This window comes from Schistocerca gregaria, chromosome 2 (assembly GCF_023897955.1).
Source record: "Schistocerca gregaria isolate iqSchGreg1 chromosome 2, iqSchGreg1.2, whole genome shotgun sequence".
In the NCBI taxonomy this organism is placed as follows: domain Eukaryota; kingdom Metazoa; phylum Arthropoda; class Insecta; order Orthoptera; family Acrididae; genus Schistocerca; species Schistocerca gregaria.
In genome coordinates, this window is record NC_064921.1 from 1,054,419,286 (window position 1) to 1,054,435,925 (window position 16,640).

At 41.9% G+C, this 16,640-nt stretch overlaps 1 protein-coding gene across 1 annotated transcript in view; it reads left to right on the forward strand.

Annotated features, from left to right (window-relative positions):
- The first annotated feature begins 2,415 nt into the window (after positions 1-2,415).
- LOC126335583 (cytochrome P450 9e2-like) overlaps positions 2,416-16,640 on the forward strand; it is a 67,842-nt gene continuing 53,617 nt past the window's right edge. Inside the window, exons 1-3 of the mRNA XM_049999015.1 lie at positions 2,416-2,489; positions 10,083-10,476; positions 16,385-16,522. Coding sequence (XP_049854972.1) covers positions 10,083-10,476; positions 16,385-16,522 — 532 coding nt within the window. The 5' untranslated portion in view covers positions 2,416-2,489. The remainder of the gene's footprint in view (positions 2,490-10,082; positions 10,477-16,384; positions 16,523-16,640) is intronic.

The window sequence follows — 16,640 nt, forward strand, 5'->3', positions numbered from 1 at the left end:
TGATCCATAGCCTGTGTTGCCATGCTGGTTTTGAGGGTTTCTTCTGTGTGTTGGTTGGTTCTGATCTCTGCCTAGTGTGTATATTTAGTGTAGTGAGTGCTCCTATATAAACCAGTAGTTGTAACTCTTCCATAGTTGTGTTTTAATTTATTTTGTTGTGTATGATTGTGTTGATAGTTTTTATTGTTGTTTTGACTTGTGTGTTATTTGGCGGTCTATGCAAGAATGGTCTAATATCTGTATTTGTGTCTTTGTATTCTATACATGTCAGCTGAATTTTTTCTTCTATATCTAACATGTTTGTCACTTCGTGTTCTATTTGTACTTGTTCTGGTGGCAGTCTTAAGATTTAGTTTTCTTCTGATTGTTTAATTGATTATTATTATTATTATTATTATTATTATTGTTTTCTAATGGAGCACAGTGTGTCCAGATTATCCTCACCCAGTGTTTGATAATGAGAGTACTTAGTCACTTACAACAAACTTCAAACATTATTTCAAACCTTTTCTTACCTTACTCTTGCTTACAGACCCAGAAAAAATTGAAAGGAGCACAGTTTATCGCTCACTTAATATACATTTTATATGCGGTAAAACAAGGGATTTTCGTTTTTAACTATAAGGATTTTACTTGATTAAAATCATGTTTTATTCGTAAACTCATTTGTAATCAGATGTTTGACAGTGTTTTACACATGGGAGATCGATTATTTGATGAATCGGGTTTTAGGAAGAGGGTGGGAGGGGTGGGAAAGTTGTTAATGATCTGGAATCATACATACCATAAAAATGGATGTGCGTATGTACATACTGTCCACATCGCCTCCTAAACCACTGGACCGATTTCAACCAAACTTCGTACACTTATCCTATGCTGTTACAGAACAATCTCTGTGCGCTTAAGGACCACCTACTTGTCACAGTTCAGGAGAAACGACGTCGTAAACACTGAGATGTGTGAAAAACGACCGCGTCATGCCTGACGTATAAATTCATTAGCTGTGTGCTACTATTTCTATTCGCAACATATTTCGTAGACAATACCGTCATGTGTCACTATATGTACCTAAAGTATATCATTGTACGACTCATACTTCAGGAGGTATGACATCCTAAACACTGCGACGCGTTTAAAAATGGCGCATCATGCATGAATTCTTAATGCATTTATTCTTTACTGCTGAGACACTCCTACAGTCAAGTCAACTTCAAGAAAACCCTGACACTCGGCAGCGCTTTTGACAGCTTTCAACTCCCAAACTCAAAGGCTTTAGGCAAAAATAGTAGCCGTCTATACAGTTAGATAGAGGCGTTGACATACAGACGTTTACAAACTGTCGTTGTAGATACACGAGGCAGGTGCGTTCGGCGTACGAAAACTGCACACTACAAACACAGTTCATCTTTTGTTTCTATTTTCAATAGAAAATTGGCGATATGAATAGCCACGAAATGCCGGGTTTGTCAGATAGTATTAAGATACGTTAAGTCCACAAAGAAAAGGAAGCGTAGGTCAATGATGATGTCGTTGGACGCACAACACATATTCGGAATGGAGTCTGCGTGCAAAATGACGTCGGGCGTATACATTTCACATGAACCATCCTGCTATTTGCTATTAGCGATTTACATAAACTACAGCGAAACCAGATCTGGATGATCGGAACTGGACTTAAACCGACGTTCTTCCGAAGGCGAGTCTAGATACGAAAATCACTGTGGCACATCACTCTGCTGTAATTTACCCACCTGTGCAAAACGACGTTCACAGCACATATGAGGTCTTAGATACTTATATTCGTACTGGTAAAGAATTGTACCTGGCATATTTGCATTGGCACATGTATTAGTACTGCCCTTGGAAACTCTTATCTTGTGGAGACGATAACCTAAACGGTTTGCCAAAGCCATTAATTTTGTCAGTCACTGCAAAAGCAAAAGTTGAAACATAGATCATATGTGTGGGTTACAAGCAATGGGTAACTGTGTTGATTCCAGTTCCCCAAAAGCTTAAGTCTACCTCAAGGCCTTTCGTGTGTCTTCGCGAAATCACTGGCCAGTTATCCTGGAGTAGCTGTAATATTTGTTATAATATTTTTCTATCGCCAAGAAGTTAAGTTCTTTTTATGTGAACATTATGACCGCAGGTCATGCGTGAGAGCACTGAGCGTGAAAGCGTGTTTTCCGACGTACGTCGAAGGATTTTATCAACTATTAGTCTGTAGGAAGATCTGGTGGGTAATGGAAGGTTGTAAAGCGCAAAGAATTATAGATCACTCGTAAAGATTGTGTTGGATGTGAAGCAGGAATGTGTGAGAGCTGGTGCCGTTCCGTGGCGCGCAGAGCGGCACTGATGCCTGAGAGAACTTGGATCGGCCTCGATGTGACGTCAGCCCCTTCCCCCTCCACGCGGACAGCGGCAGCGCGGGGGCCGCGTCAACAGAAGCCCGTTCCGAGCCAGGCCGGTGGTTTGCAGTCTGTTCGCAGGTGAGTGACCGCTAAGCTACTCATATCCTTGTTACTGAATGAATGAACTATAATTTTCCGTCGACTGTTACCTTTCGCCGTTTGATCTGAAAATGTTTACTGTGTTTTCGCATGGAGATGCTCACGCTGTTGTCCTTGTCAGTAGTCTGTAGCTGTTATCGTCTAAAGGGGCTTATCTGCGCGCTGTCTGCGCTTCACTGGCCACGCACAAGAACGCAGAACATGTTATCCTTGGCGAAAAAGTAAAGAATTTACGTCGCCTTTGCGACAGGGTAGTTCGGTACATCAAGTGATCAGGTTGTCATCAGAACCTCCACTGAACATCAGCAGGATGGCGCCCGCGGGCTCAGCGAGACGGTGGGTATTAGTGAATTTGATCGCAACCACAGTATGCCCTTTGACATTTTTGCCTGAAAATCTCTTTCTGGGGAGTTCGACCAACTGGTGCAAGTCACGTCGTCTTAGTTGACGCCACTTCGGCGACTTATGCGTCGATGATGATGACAACACCCACGGCCAGTTCCGAAAGGGCAGAATCGCCAACCACGCAGGGAATCGAAACCGGACCTCCATGATCAATATTCTTCAGCGCTAACCACAAAGCCACAGGGTGCTGAAACATACTGATTGCTGCACTGAACACTCCGATTCTGAGGTCGTTGAGGCACCGGTTTTTTCACACACCGCCACGTCAAAGGCTTTTCGAAAGCAGTTCAGTCCGGAGGAATCAGCCGCAGGAAGTGTCGTTGACAGGGGTCGTCGTCGACAGTCTACGATAGTTCGGGCAGACAGGCGTGTTTCGCAAGAAGACCACTCGGCACTAAGATTTTTATACTTTTTTATGTTTGCGATGGGTGAAATACAACTCAAATGCCAATTTACCAAAACAGTTCGATTAAATGCTCAAAGATTGTGGATAAAATCGGCTTTGAAGTTTGGCGAGAATCTTTAATTTGCTAAGTCTAGTTCGGTTTTTCGATGAGTCACGTGATCCTGTAATAGATCGGTCGCCTGTCGTGGGGCCGGACCGGCTCCCTTTCCTGGCTGACGCAAACTTCTGAAGAAAGTCGCATGTTCTACGGGCATTTGCATGAATTCCCAAATACATAAAGCGGGAAGATATTAATTTTATTTTAATTTAAAAAATCTTTACTAACAACATTTTATAAAAGATCAGTACTTAATATACAAATAAAAGAGGAATGAGGTGTGCAGTGTGTAATTAGAAATAATAATACGCATTTTTATAGCAAATTACGATCACATATTTCTGTTAATTGATATCTATTTCTTAAATTTTATGTTCAAATGATGTAGTTATTCGAATTGAAAGGAAAAAAGCGAAAAATATTATGAGCCAAAAGACTCGCTCTAGCGATTGGCACTCAGGATGGCTACCGCCTGTTTCATTCTTACGTATTTTGTGCTCCACGGAAATGTTCGTAGAACGTGTGGCTTTGTTTAAAAAATTGTATCACCCATGAATCAAACCGAGGCTTCTCATATAGCACGGAAAATTCCACAACGTAACCGCATCACCCACTGAGAAAACAAAAAAACGTCTAGCTTTTACCTTTAGGGAACCAAAGGTGCTAGGAAACCTTCAAAGTCCTTTTCCTCGAGGAATTTTGAGAGTTGCGATGAACAGTTTCGTCGACTGATATTTGAGTTGTGAGCTTCACGTACCAAAAACATAAAAATTACAAAAATCTGAGTGCCATCTACTCTCGTTGTCAGTGCAGCGAATCACTTGCAAACTCGTTGCAAACAACATCTGATCAGTCACTTCAATCCGAAGTCTCGGCTCCACACCCACTCACCTCGTAGCACAAGGCGTAGAGATTAGCAGGAACGCAAGAATACCGCTGCTGGCCCCTCAGGTGATGCAAACATCTCGCCCGGATGCGGTACACGCCCATACGAGTATCTAAGTCGAAAGTCGCATATGGCGATGCCTCATGCTTATCTAAAAATTACAGTTCACGCAGGGAGGGTGCTTTCCTTAAGTAGAGAATAACTGACCAACATATCAGATACATATTTGTGATACATGGTCATTACATTGTCTTCTGATGGAGAGTGGCATACACAGCTGGACAACAAGGCTGTCTGTCCAACCAGATAATAGGGGTATCAATCATACTCAGTGTAACTGACAATGAAGGCATTCTATAGTAAGTCTTACATAGTTGTGAATGGAATACGCAATTTAGTCAGCGTATGTGTTTGTTCCTGAAGAGGGGCAGCAGCCTTTTCAGTAGTTGCAGGGGCAACAGCCTGGATGATTGACTGATCTGGCCTTGCAACATTGACCAAAACGGCCTTGCTGTGCTGGTACTGCGAACGGCTGAAAGCAAGGGGAAACTACAGCCGTAATTTTTCCCGAGTACATGCAGCTTTACTGTATGATTAAATGATGATGGCATCCTCTTGGGTAAAATATTCCGGAGGTAAAATAGTCCCCCATTCGGATCTCCGGGCGGGGACTACTCAGGAGGATGTCGTTATCAGGAGAAAGAAAACTGGCGTTCTACGGATCGGAGCGTGGAATGTCAGATCCCTTAATCGGGCAGGTAGGTTAGAAAATTTAAAAAGGGAAATGGATAGGTTAAAGTTAGATATAGTGGGAATTAGTGAAGTTCGGTGGCAGGAGGAACAAGACTTCTGGTCAGGTGACTACAGGGTTATAAACACAAAATCAAATAGGGGTAATGCAGGAGTAGGTTTAATAATGAATAGGAAAATAGGAATGCGTGTAAGCTACTACAAACAGCATAGTGAACGCATTATTGTGGCCAAGATAGATACGAAGCCCACACCTACTACAGTAGTACAAGTTTATATGCCAACTAGCTCTGCAGAGGATGAAGAAATTGAAGAAATGTACGATGAAATAAAAGAAATCATTCAGATAGTGAAGGGAGACGAAAATTTAATAGTAATGGGTGACTGGAATTCGAGTGTAGGAAAAGGGAGAGAAGGAAACATAGTAGGTGAATATGGATTGGGGCTAAGAAATGAAAGAGGAAGCCGCCTAGTAGAATTTTGCACAGAACACAACTTAATCATAGCTAACACTTGGTTTAAGAATCATAAAAGAAGATTCTATACGTGGAAGAACCCTGGAGATACTAAAAGGTATCAGATAGATTATATAATGGTAAGACAGAGATTTAGGAACCAGGTTTTAAGTTGTAAGACATTTCCAGGGGCAGATGTGGACTCTGACCACAATCTATTGGTTATGACCTGTAGAGTAAAACTGAAGAAACTGCAAAAATGTGGGAAATTAAGGAGATGGGACCTGGATAAACTGAAAGAACCAGAGGTTGTACAGAGTTTCAGAGAGAGCATAAGGGAACAATTGACAGGAATAGGGGAAAGAAATACAGTAGAAGAAGAATGGGTAGCTCTGAGGGATGTAGTAGTGAAGGCAGCAGAGGATAAAGTAGGTACAAAGACGAGGGCTGCTAGAAATCCTTGGGTAACAGAAGAAATATTGAATTTAATTGATGAAAGGAGAAAATACAAATATGCAGTAAATGAAGCAGGCAAAAAGGAATACAAACGTCTCAAAAATGAGATCGACAGGAAGTGCAAAATGGCTAAACAGGGATGGCTAGAGGACAAATGTAAGGATGTAGAAGCTTATCTCACTAGGGGTAAGATAGATACTGCCTACAGGAAAATTAAAGAGACCTTTGGAGAGAAGAGAACCACGTGTATGAATATCAAGAGCTCAGATGGCAGCCCAGTTCTAAGCAAAGAAGGGAAGGCAGAAAGGTGGAAGGAGTATATAGAAGGTTTATACAAGGGCGATGTACTTGAGGACAATATTATGGAAATAGAAGAGGATGTAGATGAAGACGAAATGGGAGATACGATACTGCGTGAAGAGTTTGACAGAGCACTGAAAGACCTGAGTCGAAACAAGGCCCCCGGAGTAGACAACATTCCATTAGAACTACTTACGGCCTTGGGAGAGCCAGTCATGACAAAACTCTACCAGCTGGTGAGCAAGATGTATGAGACAGGCGAAATACCCTCAGACTTCAAGAAGAATATAATAATTCCAATCCCAAAGAAAGCAGGTGCTGACAGATGTGAAAATTACCGAACTATCAGTTTAATAAGCCACGGCTGCAAAATACTAACGCGAATTCTTTACAGACGAATGGAAAAACTGGTAGATGCAGACCTCGGGGAGGATCAGTTTGGATTCCGTCGAAATGTTGGAACACGTGAGGCAATACTGACCTTACGACTTATCTTAGAAGAAAGATTAAGAAAAGGCAAACCTACGTTTCTAGCATTTGTAGACTTAGAGAAAGCTTTTGACAATGTTGACTGGAATACTCTTTTTCAAATTCTAAAGGTGGCAGGGGTAAAATACAGGGAGCGAAAGGCTATTTATAATTTGTACAGAAACCAGATGGCAGTAATAAGAGTCGAGGGGCATGAAAGGGAAGCAGTGGTTGGGAAAGGAGTGAGACAGGGTTGTAGCCTCTCCCCGATGTTATTCAATCTGTATATTGAGCAAGCAGTAAAGGAAACAAAAGAAAAATTTGGAGTAGGTATTAAAATTCATGGAGACGAAGTAAAAACTTTGAGGTTCGCCGATGACATTGTAATTCTGTCAGAGACGGCAAAGGACTTGGAAGAGCAGTTGAACGGAATGGACAGTGTCTTGAAAGGAGGATATAAGATTAACATTAACAAAAGCAAAACGAGGATAATGGAATGTAGTCAAATTAAATCGGGTGATGCTGAGGGAATTAGATTAGGAAATGAGACACTTAAAGTAGTAAAGGAGTTTTGCTATTTAGGAAGTAAAATAACTGATGATGGTCGAAGTAGAGAGGATATAAAATGTAGACTGGCAATGGCAAGGAAAGCGTTTCTGAAGAAGAGAAATTTGTTAACATCGAATATAGATTTATGCATCAGGAAGTCGTTTCTGAAAGTATTTGTTTGGAGTGTAGCCATGTATGGAAGTGAAACATGGACGATAACTAGTTTGGACAAGAAGAGAATAGAAGCTTTCGAAATGTGGTGCTACAGAAGAATACTGAAGATAAGGTGGATAGATCACGTAACTAATGAGGAGGTATTGAATAGGATTGGGGAGAAGAGAAGTTTGTGGCACAACTTGACTAGAAGAAGGGATCGGTTGGTAGGACATGTTTTGAGGCACCAAGGGATCACAAATTTAGCATTGGAGGGCAGCGTGGAGGGTAAAAATCGTAGAGGGAGACCGAGAGATGAGTACACTAAGCAGATTCAGAAGGATGTAGGTTGCAGTAGGTACTGGGAGATGAAGCAGCTTGCACAGGATAGAGTAGCATGGAGAGCTGCATCAAACCAGTCTCAGGACTGAAGACAACAACAACAACACGTGTTTGATTAGAAGTGCATGCACAAAGAGAGAATAGTTGTCAGACTAGTAGGGGGAAAATTATAACGGATTGAATACCGAAATATGAGAAAATTTTTACAGGGTGACATCAGAAGTTGGTTGCTGCAAATGACTAAATCACTATCCAAAGACACCAAATTAAAATTGGGCAGAGAAGTGTGAAGAAAAGGGATGTGTATGGAGAACTGCAAGGGGTGCTAAAAAGGAAAGGCCGAAGGGTAACCGTGTACGGATGCGCAAACAATGAAATTTAAAAAATAGATAATCGTGTATTCTACCTGTACAAACGAGGAGACTATCACATCTATCACATGGTAAGAAGGAAAAGGGGAAGACACACAAGGAAAGAGTGGTAACTAAAAACATACAAAATATCTGTCACTCTGTAAAACAATTTGTACCGTACAGTGATATAATGGAAACTGACATGGACCCATTACACTATCTTGGTTCATCAGAACGTATCCTTATGTGGCGAGCAGTCCCTGGACTTTCTGTTTGTCTTCAATTAGTACCACTTGCGCCAGTTGCGAGACTGACTTTACGTCTCTCTGGAAGTGTGACCTCTGAGGTGAAGTCCATCAGACTGAGTTAAGTTCATGAGAAATGTGCAGTTAAAAACTACGGAAGCTGTACAAATTGAGCTGAAGGAAAATTTATGCATTTAACTTACGTTTTGCAAGTGGAGGTGTAAGGGGAGTTACACATGTAACTCATGTATATAGCTTTCTTTATAGTGTATTTGCGCAACTTCCTTAGTTTTAAGTGAATCTTCATCCTGCTGATGACCTGCGCTTGGCAATAATTGGGTATGAATTGTTTGATGATGTTTCATTTTTTGATTCTGTAGTGCCACGTGTTTCATTTCTTAGGTCACACTGCGATCAGATTTGTATTAGTGCACTTTATCTATTCTTTTATTAGATCTCTGGATCTGAGGATAACCTGTAACAAAGGTGGAATCCGGTTAAAACATACAAAATGTCCCAGACGGTATATTTATTCATTACAGTTACGGAACTCATCTTGAAGCTGAGTATTCGATGTGAGAGATCAGGTTTTATTTACGAAGCGTCAAGAACTGGTATGTTTCATAACGAAAAGAAGCACTGTGATTGAGTAGCTTCCCAGGCAGACTTTTGTATCCGACGTCAGTAATACACGTTTTTGCGGTGGTGCTCTGCAAATGTAAACGGCTCAAATACCGCTGGTAAAGAAGAACTGGTGTAGTGAAGTTTCTGATGTTCAGAGTTTGAAATAATCTTTTGAATTAAATTGCTAGCCTCTCTGCAATATCTCAAACAGCGAGTGTATCTGACACTGATGTCACTGATTCGTAGGTCGGATGGCGGCGTTAAATTCGGTGGCCGTGTTGGTGCAGTTCCACAGGCAAAAGCTTCTTGCTGGCAGCCTTGTCTCTCTCACTGCTACAACAGCGCAGGCACGTCACTAGAACTTCACACACACACACTCAGTCACACAGACTAAACTGATGCATCTAAAACGTAAAGCTCACATCAGGTGAAGGAGAAGAATCTTTCCATTACGTGCTAACCACATCCCCTGGGATTAAATGATATGATCGTATGGCATTGTTGGCCGGTAGGCCGCATGCGGCCAAGTTCGGCCGCCGGATTGCAAGTTCTTTGTAGTTGACGCCACTTCGGCGACTTGCGTGCGTCAATGGTGATGAAATGATGAACACACAACACCCAGCCATCACGAGGCAGAGAAAATCCCTGACCCCGGCGAGAATCAAACCCGGGTCAACGTGCGGGGGAAGCGAGAACGCTACCGCGAGACCACGAGCTGCGGACATCGCCTGGGATAATAATGAGGCAGGTGTTTACAAGCAGAAATAAAGAACATTATTTTTGAAATAAATATGCTGAATGCTTATTTCTTGACTCCAGCTACATCGGGTATAGATCTACCACCGAACGGTGACACGTCAAAGTGTGCTGGGCCGGGAGTCGAACCCTAATGTCCTGCTAATTCCGAGCGATCGCCTTCGTCGCTCCGGCTATCCGTGCACGCTCCGCTCACCGACCCCCACTCGACATGTCACAGTCTCTGTACTTTTATACAGTCCACCTCTACATTCATCACCTAAAGCTCTCAACTCGACATTTGACTGGTTGCGTGGCTTCATTGTTTTGCTCCCTCGGTGTCGTCAGATGGCCGCAGACTGGTGCACGCTGCTGGCGCCCCTGGCTGTGGGCGCCGCCGCCGCCGCCGCCGCCGCCCTCGCCCTCTGGTGGCGCCGCTGCTCCACGCACTTTGCCCGCCGCGGCCTGCCCTCCATCCACCCGCTGCCCCTAGTGGGCAACATGCTGGACCTGGTGCTCAGGAGGAAGTCCATGGCCGACACCCTCACCGAACTCTATCGGAAGTTCGAGCCGCATCCGTACGCTGGTGTATACTTCACGACACCATTTGTGATGGTGAGAGATCCCGATATCATCCGTGCCATCACTGTCAAGGACTTTGACCACTTTACCGACCACATGGAGTTCTTCAACGCTGATAAGTCGAACACACTGGCGCAAAGGATGCTTACAGGTTTGAAAGGTAGGTTGTCTATTTAAATTTTTATCTACCAGTCAGCGTTACCGCTTATGCTCACAGTGACGGCGTAATACTTCTCTGTCGCCGTGCACGATTCAGTTTAACACTAAAAACTGACCAGGTGGGAGTGTCACTCGCGCATGAGGGTTCCTTAAAAACTTAATTATGTATACAGGCAATTCATCCATCCTGGGAATCGAGAACCTCGATCACTTTTGATACGGGTGAGATATCGTCCCAGGGAGTACAAGATTTTCGAAAAGTTTTAATTTAAATGGTATAAATCCCAAGTGAAGTCATGCAGAAGGCTGACGAGCATTACTGCAACAAATCGGTCTGATTCGGTCTCAGTGGTAAATGTCAAATGTCAGACAAGGAATGACATTGTTGCTTATATGTGCCGTTTCGGAATTTATCCATCATCAGATGTCCAGGAGCGATATCTGATGATGGATAAATCCTGAAACGCTTCATATGAGCAACAAAGTCATTCCTCGTCTGACATTTGACATTTACCATTCCGACCCAACCAGCCTGAATGCTCAACGGCTGACTGTTTTAATTTCAAGTGTGACATTGGATAACAAATTACAAATTTTTTAAATGTGAAATAATTACACACTAACAATTTTCGGATTGCTTCCTTTACTTATACTGTGAAACTTAGCATCTTGCCAAGTTTCATTATTCTAGGTCAACGGTAAGTATCCTACAGTTTTGAGTGAATTTGCGAGTATGAAAATATGTGAGATAAAAGCTCATACCTTTTGATTGCATTGACTTATAAGCTTCGATGTTTTTCACCGTCAAGAGACAGTAGGCGTCAGTATGTGACATACTTCTGCCTAATATGGCCACCCCTTCGTGAGAAAAAGGGTTTTTAATAGTCGGACAGGTAGACAGACAGATAGGCCGACAAAAAAGTGATCCTACAACGATTCCGTTTTCGTCAATTCTGGTACTAAACCCTAAGAATCACCTATCTGGGCTCCTCCGTTTACTGCGAAGAATGAAGATTTGCTTACGTTTATGTCAATGCAGTAATGGTACTGGGGTGCGACGTGAAAGAAAATAATTTAACAGATGGATATAATTAAACTTTCCCTATTTAACACGTTATAACATGGGAACTAATAACAGAACGAGTACCAAACTAGGTAGCATTAATGTCAAGGAAATGGGGAAGAGAAATAATTCACTTCAATTGCAACACTTTTAATGTGCTGCTATGGTACATAACACCATTATAAATCGGTACCATTACTGCTTCATCAGGGGTCAATATGACAGAGCAGAACAAAACATGTCCGTGGGTATGCTGGTTAAATCTCTTGGCATGATGCGCTTTAGATCAGCACACGTGTGAATGTTGCCCTGGTGAACCCTGTCCTTCAGGTACCCCCGCAACCAGAAATCACAGGTAGTCAGAGAAGGTGACCGTGCCGACCAAGCATTTGGAAACGATCGGTTTGTAATTAGTTCGCTTCCAAATGTTTTTCGGAGAAGCAGGTGAACTTCACAAGCGATGTGCACTGGGGCCCCATCTTGCATGAAAACTGTTGAGTTCAATGCGTTTCTCTCCTGTAGTGCTTGTGTGACATGCTGGCAAAGCATATCACAGTAACGCTGGCCAGTCGCTCTGCACGTCTTTGGTTCTTGAGCGCCAAACTGCTCAAAAATGAACGGGCCAATGGTGAACGTAGCCGTGAAGCCCTACCATACTGTGACACATTCACCATACAGAGGAACTTAATGCACAGTGTCTGGAGGTGAATATCTCCACACTCGGCAATTCTGTGTATTCACCTCTCCAGTGAGAGAAGAATGAGCTTCGTCTGTCCATAGCATGGTCCAGGGCCAGCCCTCATCAACTCCAAAGATGAGAACGAGGTCAACACGCCGTTGTGCGCCCTGTGGTACAAGCTGGAATACGATAGGGATCTTGTATGGACACCGTTCGAGAATGGTTCGAAGCAAGTTCCGTACAATGGACCACGGGATGTTCACCTCTCGTGACAAAGCACTGCCTGACGACTGGCAGATGCGCGCAGCACTGTCTGCCGTAGCAACAGCGATTTCATCAGGAGCCACCTGTGCTGCAAGACGCCGCCGGCCTCTTCCTGGAACGACGCCCAGTTCTCCAGTTGATACGGACTTCGTCAAGCAGCTCAGCAGGTGGAGAAGGAGGAGCCGTCCGTAATCTTTTCAGCCGGCGACATTCTCAAAGTGCAGCTGCAGCGTTACTGTTGTTTTCATGGCAGTACTTCACCAACAATGCCCTGCTCCTTTTGTCCAAGCTCATGTTGGCACGTAAACAAGTGCACTGCGACTGGTCAAGTGTGCCAGGCTGTGAATCACAGCACCTGGTGGCCGTAGCTGGAACTGGGCGTCGGCGCTGTGACGCATGGAAATCGTGCATCCCTACTCTGGACATTAGTGCTACCGAGTCTGGCACTCGTACGGTAATAAGTTTCCGTGTTATAACGTCTTATATAGGGAAAGTTTAATTACAACCACCCAGTACATAATTTCAGCGACAAGTAGTGCTTTGAGTTGCAAAGAAATTACTAGATTAGATTAATACTTGTTCCATAGATCATGAATACAACACTTTGTAATGATGTGGAACGTGTCAGGTTAATAAAAGATGTTTGTACAAGATATTACATTCCACAAAATATTGCATGACACTAATGTTTAAGCTAGTTTTCTTCCCCTTCCTTAATTTACATCTAAAAATTCAGCCAGTGAGTAGAAGCAAATGTCATCTAGAAATTCTTTTAATTTATTTTTAAATGTTGGTTGACTATCTGTCAGGCTTTTGATGCTGTTTGGTAGGTGACCAAAGACTTTTGTGGTAGCATAATTTACCCCTTTCTGTGCCAAAGTCAGATTTAACCCTGCATAGTGAAGATCATCCTTTCTCCTGGTGTTATAGCTATGCACACTGCTATTACTTTTGAACTGGCTAGGATTATTAACAACAAATTTCATAATGAATATATATACTGTGAGGTTACTGTGAGGATCCCTAGATCCTTAAATAGATGTCTGCAAGATGACCGTGGGTGGGCTCCAGCAATTATTCTGATTACACGTTTTTGAGCAATGAATACTTTTCTACTCAACGATGAATCACCCCAGAATATGATACCATACGAAAGCAGTGAATGAAAGTAGGCATAGTAAGCTAATTTACTGAGATTCTTGTCACCAAAATTTCCAATAACCCTAATAGCGTACGTAGCTGAACTAAGACGTTTCAGCAGACCATCAATGGGTTGCTTCCAGTTTAACCTCTCATCAATGGCTACACCTGAAAATTTTGAATATTCTACCTTAGCTACAGACGTCTGTTCAAAGTCCATATTTATTACTGGAGTTGTGACATTTACTGTACAGAACTGTATATACTGTGTTTTATCAAAATTTAAAGAGAGTCCGTTTGCTGAGAACCACTTAATAATTTTGTGAAAGACATCATTTACAATTACATCACTTAGTTCTTGGTTTTGGATGTTATTACTATACTTGTATCATCAGCAAAAAGAACTAACTTTGCATCTTCATCAATGTGTAATGGTAAGTCATTAATGTATATCAAGAACAGTAAAGGACCTAAGACCGAACCCTGTGGGACCCCGTACTTGATAGCCCCCCCCCAGTTTGAGGAATCAGCTGTTGTTTTAACATTACATCAATCACTTATTCATGTATTCGAGAAATACACAGATGGATGTCCGATTAGGTCCAATCTAGCCTGTTTGACTGATGAGACGTTGTAACCTAGTCCACTGTACTGTTGATGTGTTCCGAGGTCTTGACTACGTGAACCTGCGCAGCATACTACTTGCTGCATCAACATAAGTTGCATTCTTGCGGGGAAAACACATTTTCTCGGAGATAAATGTTCCTTCTAAAAGGCTCCAAATACCATTCTTCCCCCAGAAAAATATTTTAATGAAAGTCAGTTGAACAGACGATAATAACTTTCTTCTCTGCATCTGTTTAATTCATCATTTACCACACAGAACTGCGTATAGATGCAACGTATTACATATTTATATTTCAGATGCGCCCGACAGCCTTGCGTGCTAAAGTGCTACTTCTTCAACTGGGAGAAATATAGAATTTTATATGTAGTTTTTCACATTTTAAAGATTTCAGAACTTCTGAAAATTAACCATTTTTTAGCATTTTGCCTGTCATCACATGCTTGTATGTTTCAAAATACTTACTTTCTACCTCAAAGCCCAGGACGGTATTACGAGGCTCTTAAATGTGATTTGCAGAGTATCCATATAGATGTAGATGTTTAGCGTAGAACATCATTGAAGCTAAACACACAGGTCCTTTCGTTTACACAGGTAACCTGTCAGCTTACATGCTACATAAGTAGGTGAACTCCAATGTCGTTTGGCTGTCAGGAAAAGGAGAATGGACCTCTCCAAGACGTACTGCCGAGCAAGGGCATACTACCAAAGACCCATCTCTTGGGTTATTTCTGGACAGTAGGCTACCATCTGAAACAGTTATTCACCTTTTCCTTTCTATCGTCACCAACTGCATGGACATGACACTAAATTCTACATGCATCATCCTCAAAAATCATGTTACTTCAATTATGAAAGACTTCGTGGAGTGAAAGAGATAATAATTACAAAGACAAACAATCTTGCAGTTTACCTGGATGAACTTATCCCTTGGGAAATACCAAAAAAAGACGAAAGGAAAATAATCCCATACGACATCATTGTTTCTTCAGACATGGTTCTCGAAAATAAGCTTAAAAAGTAATGGATTAATACAACTTCAGGGAAAGTAATGGCAAAATTATATTAGCTCAAGCGCTTCAGCAATTACACAGTACGGACTCATGTGACTCTTCTGTCAAGAACGCACACCAGTCTCACGGTAATGGCGATATTCACAAGAACAGCTCTTGAAGGAAAGACAATCAGCGTCTTTTCCTAGAGAAGCCAACATTCTCGAAGAAAATCGTGTTGTATAAAGCTCTAAAGGTCTTGGTAACCTACCTACAAAAGTAATTTTTTACATAACCAAAGAGTTCAAATGAAAACTGGAATCTCTCCCCCTTCATAGATGCAATTATACTTTGCACATAAATATTTATAAGTTTTTCAATGACTATCACGTAGTGATTAAACAGGATTGTAGCAGAACTGAGAAATTAGAATGATAAAGTCCAGAGTTTCAACTGTAAGGCACCCTTACGTGCGCCTTTTATACTGTTCCTCAAAGTAGTTAAGAGCCAGTTGGGTTGATGTTACTTATTTGTATTTAATACTGCCATTTTTAGTGTTCTACTCATTTTAAATTTCTATCCTTTTTTGTGTCAGCGCTCTATATATTGCGTAGTGACTTCTTCATGAACTGTGTATTCCATGATCCCAAAAATCCAGAAAAAAATTCATTTAAAATTGTGGTATGAGCACTCCTTTAATTAAAATGCGAAACTACTGCATTTAGTATGTATTTTCCATATATTATTTATTGTATTACAATCTATAAAACGAGTAACTTAGTGATTAACTATCTAACTTGTGCAGTAAGTTTTATTCATCTTAAAGGTCACTGATGAGGCATCAAAACATTCCAGCAATTAAGAAGCCCTGTCGCTAATAATTTTCAATGCTTAGCGGTACGTTCTGCCCTAATTATAGTGTGCTCCAGTTACGAATGTTATCTTATAGTTTGAATATTTCCTGAATTAACCATTTGCGCCTGGATTCCCATGTTTTGCTCACAAATATTAAGGAAAGTACGTCATAGTTTTCATCCTCGAAAAGTAAAAATTTATTGGTAGCAAAGTGACTGAAACACAGGTGCTGAAACAGTTCTTTGAACGGTGTGTAAGTTACGCAAAACTTGGCCTGCTCCCTCTCCTTAGGAAAGGAGTGGCACGGAATGCGGACCACACTCAGCCCGGCTTTCACTACAATGAAGATGAAGAGCATGTTCACCTTGATGACAGAGATCGGTCATCAGGCAGCAGACTATTTGGCTATGAAAGCTGCCGATTACGAGGGTGAGTATTTACTTCACACTGACAGACGGTTGTTCATCGACTATAAACTGAAACATATTCCTCGTGTTATACAATTTACTGTCTTACTTGTAGTTACGTAGCTAATGGGGCTGATGGA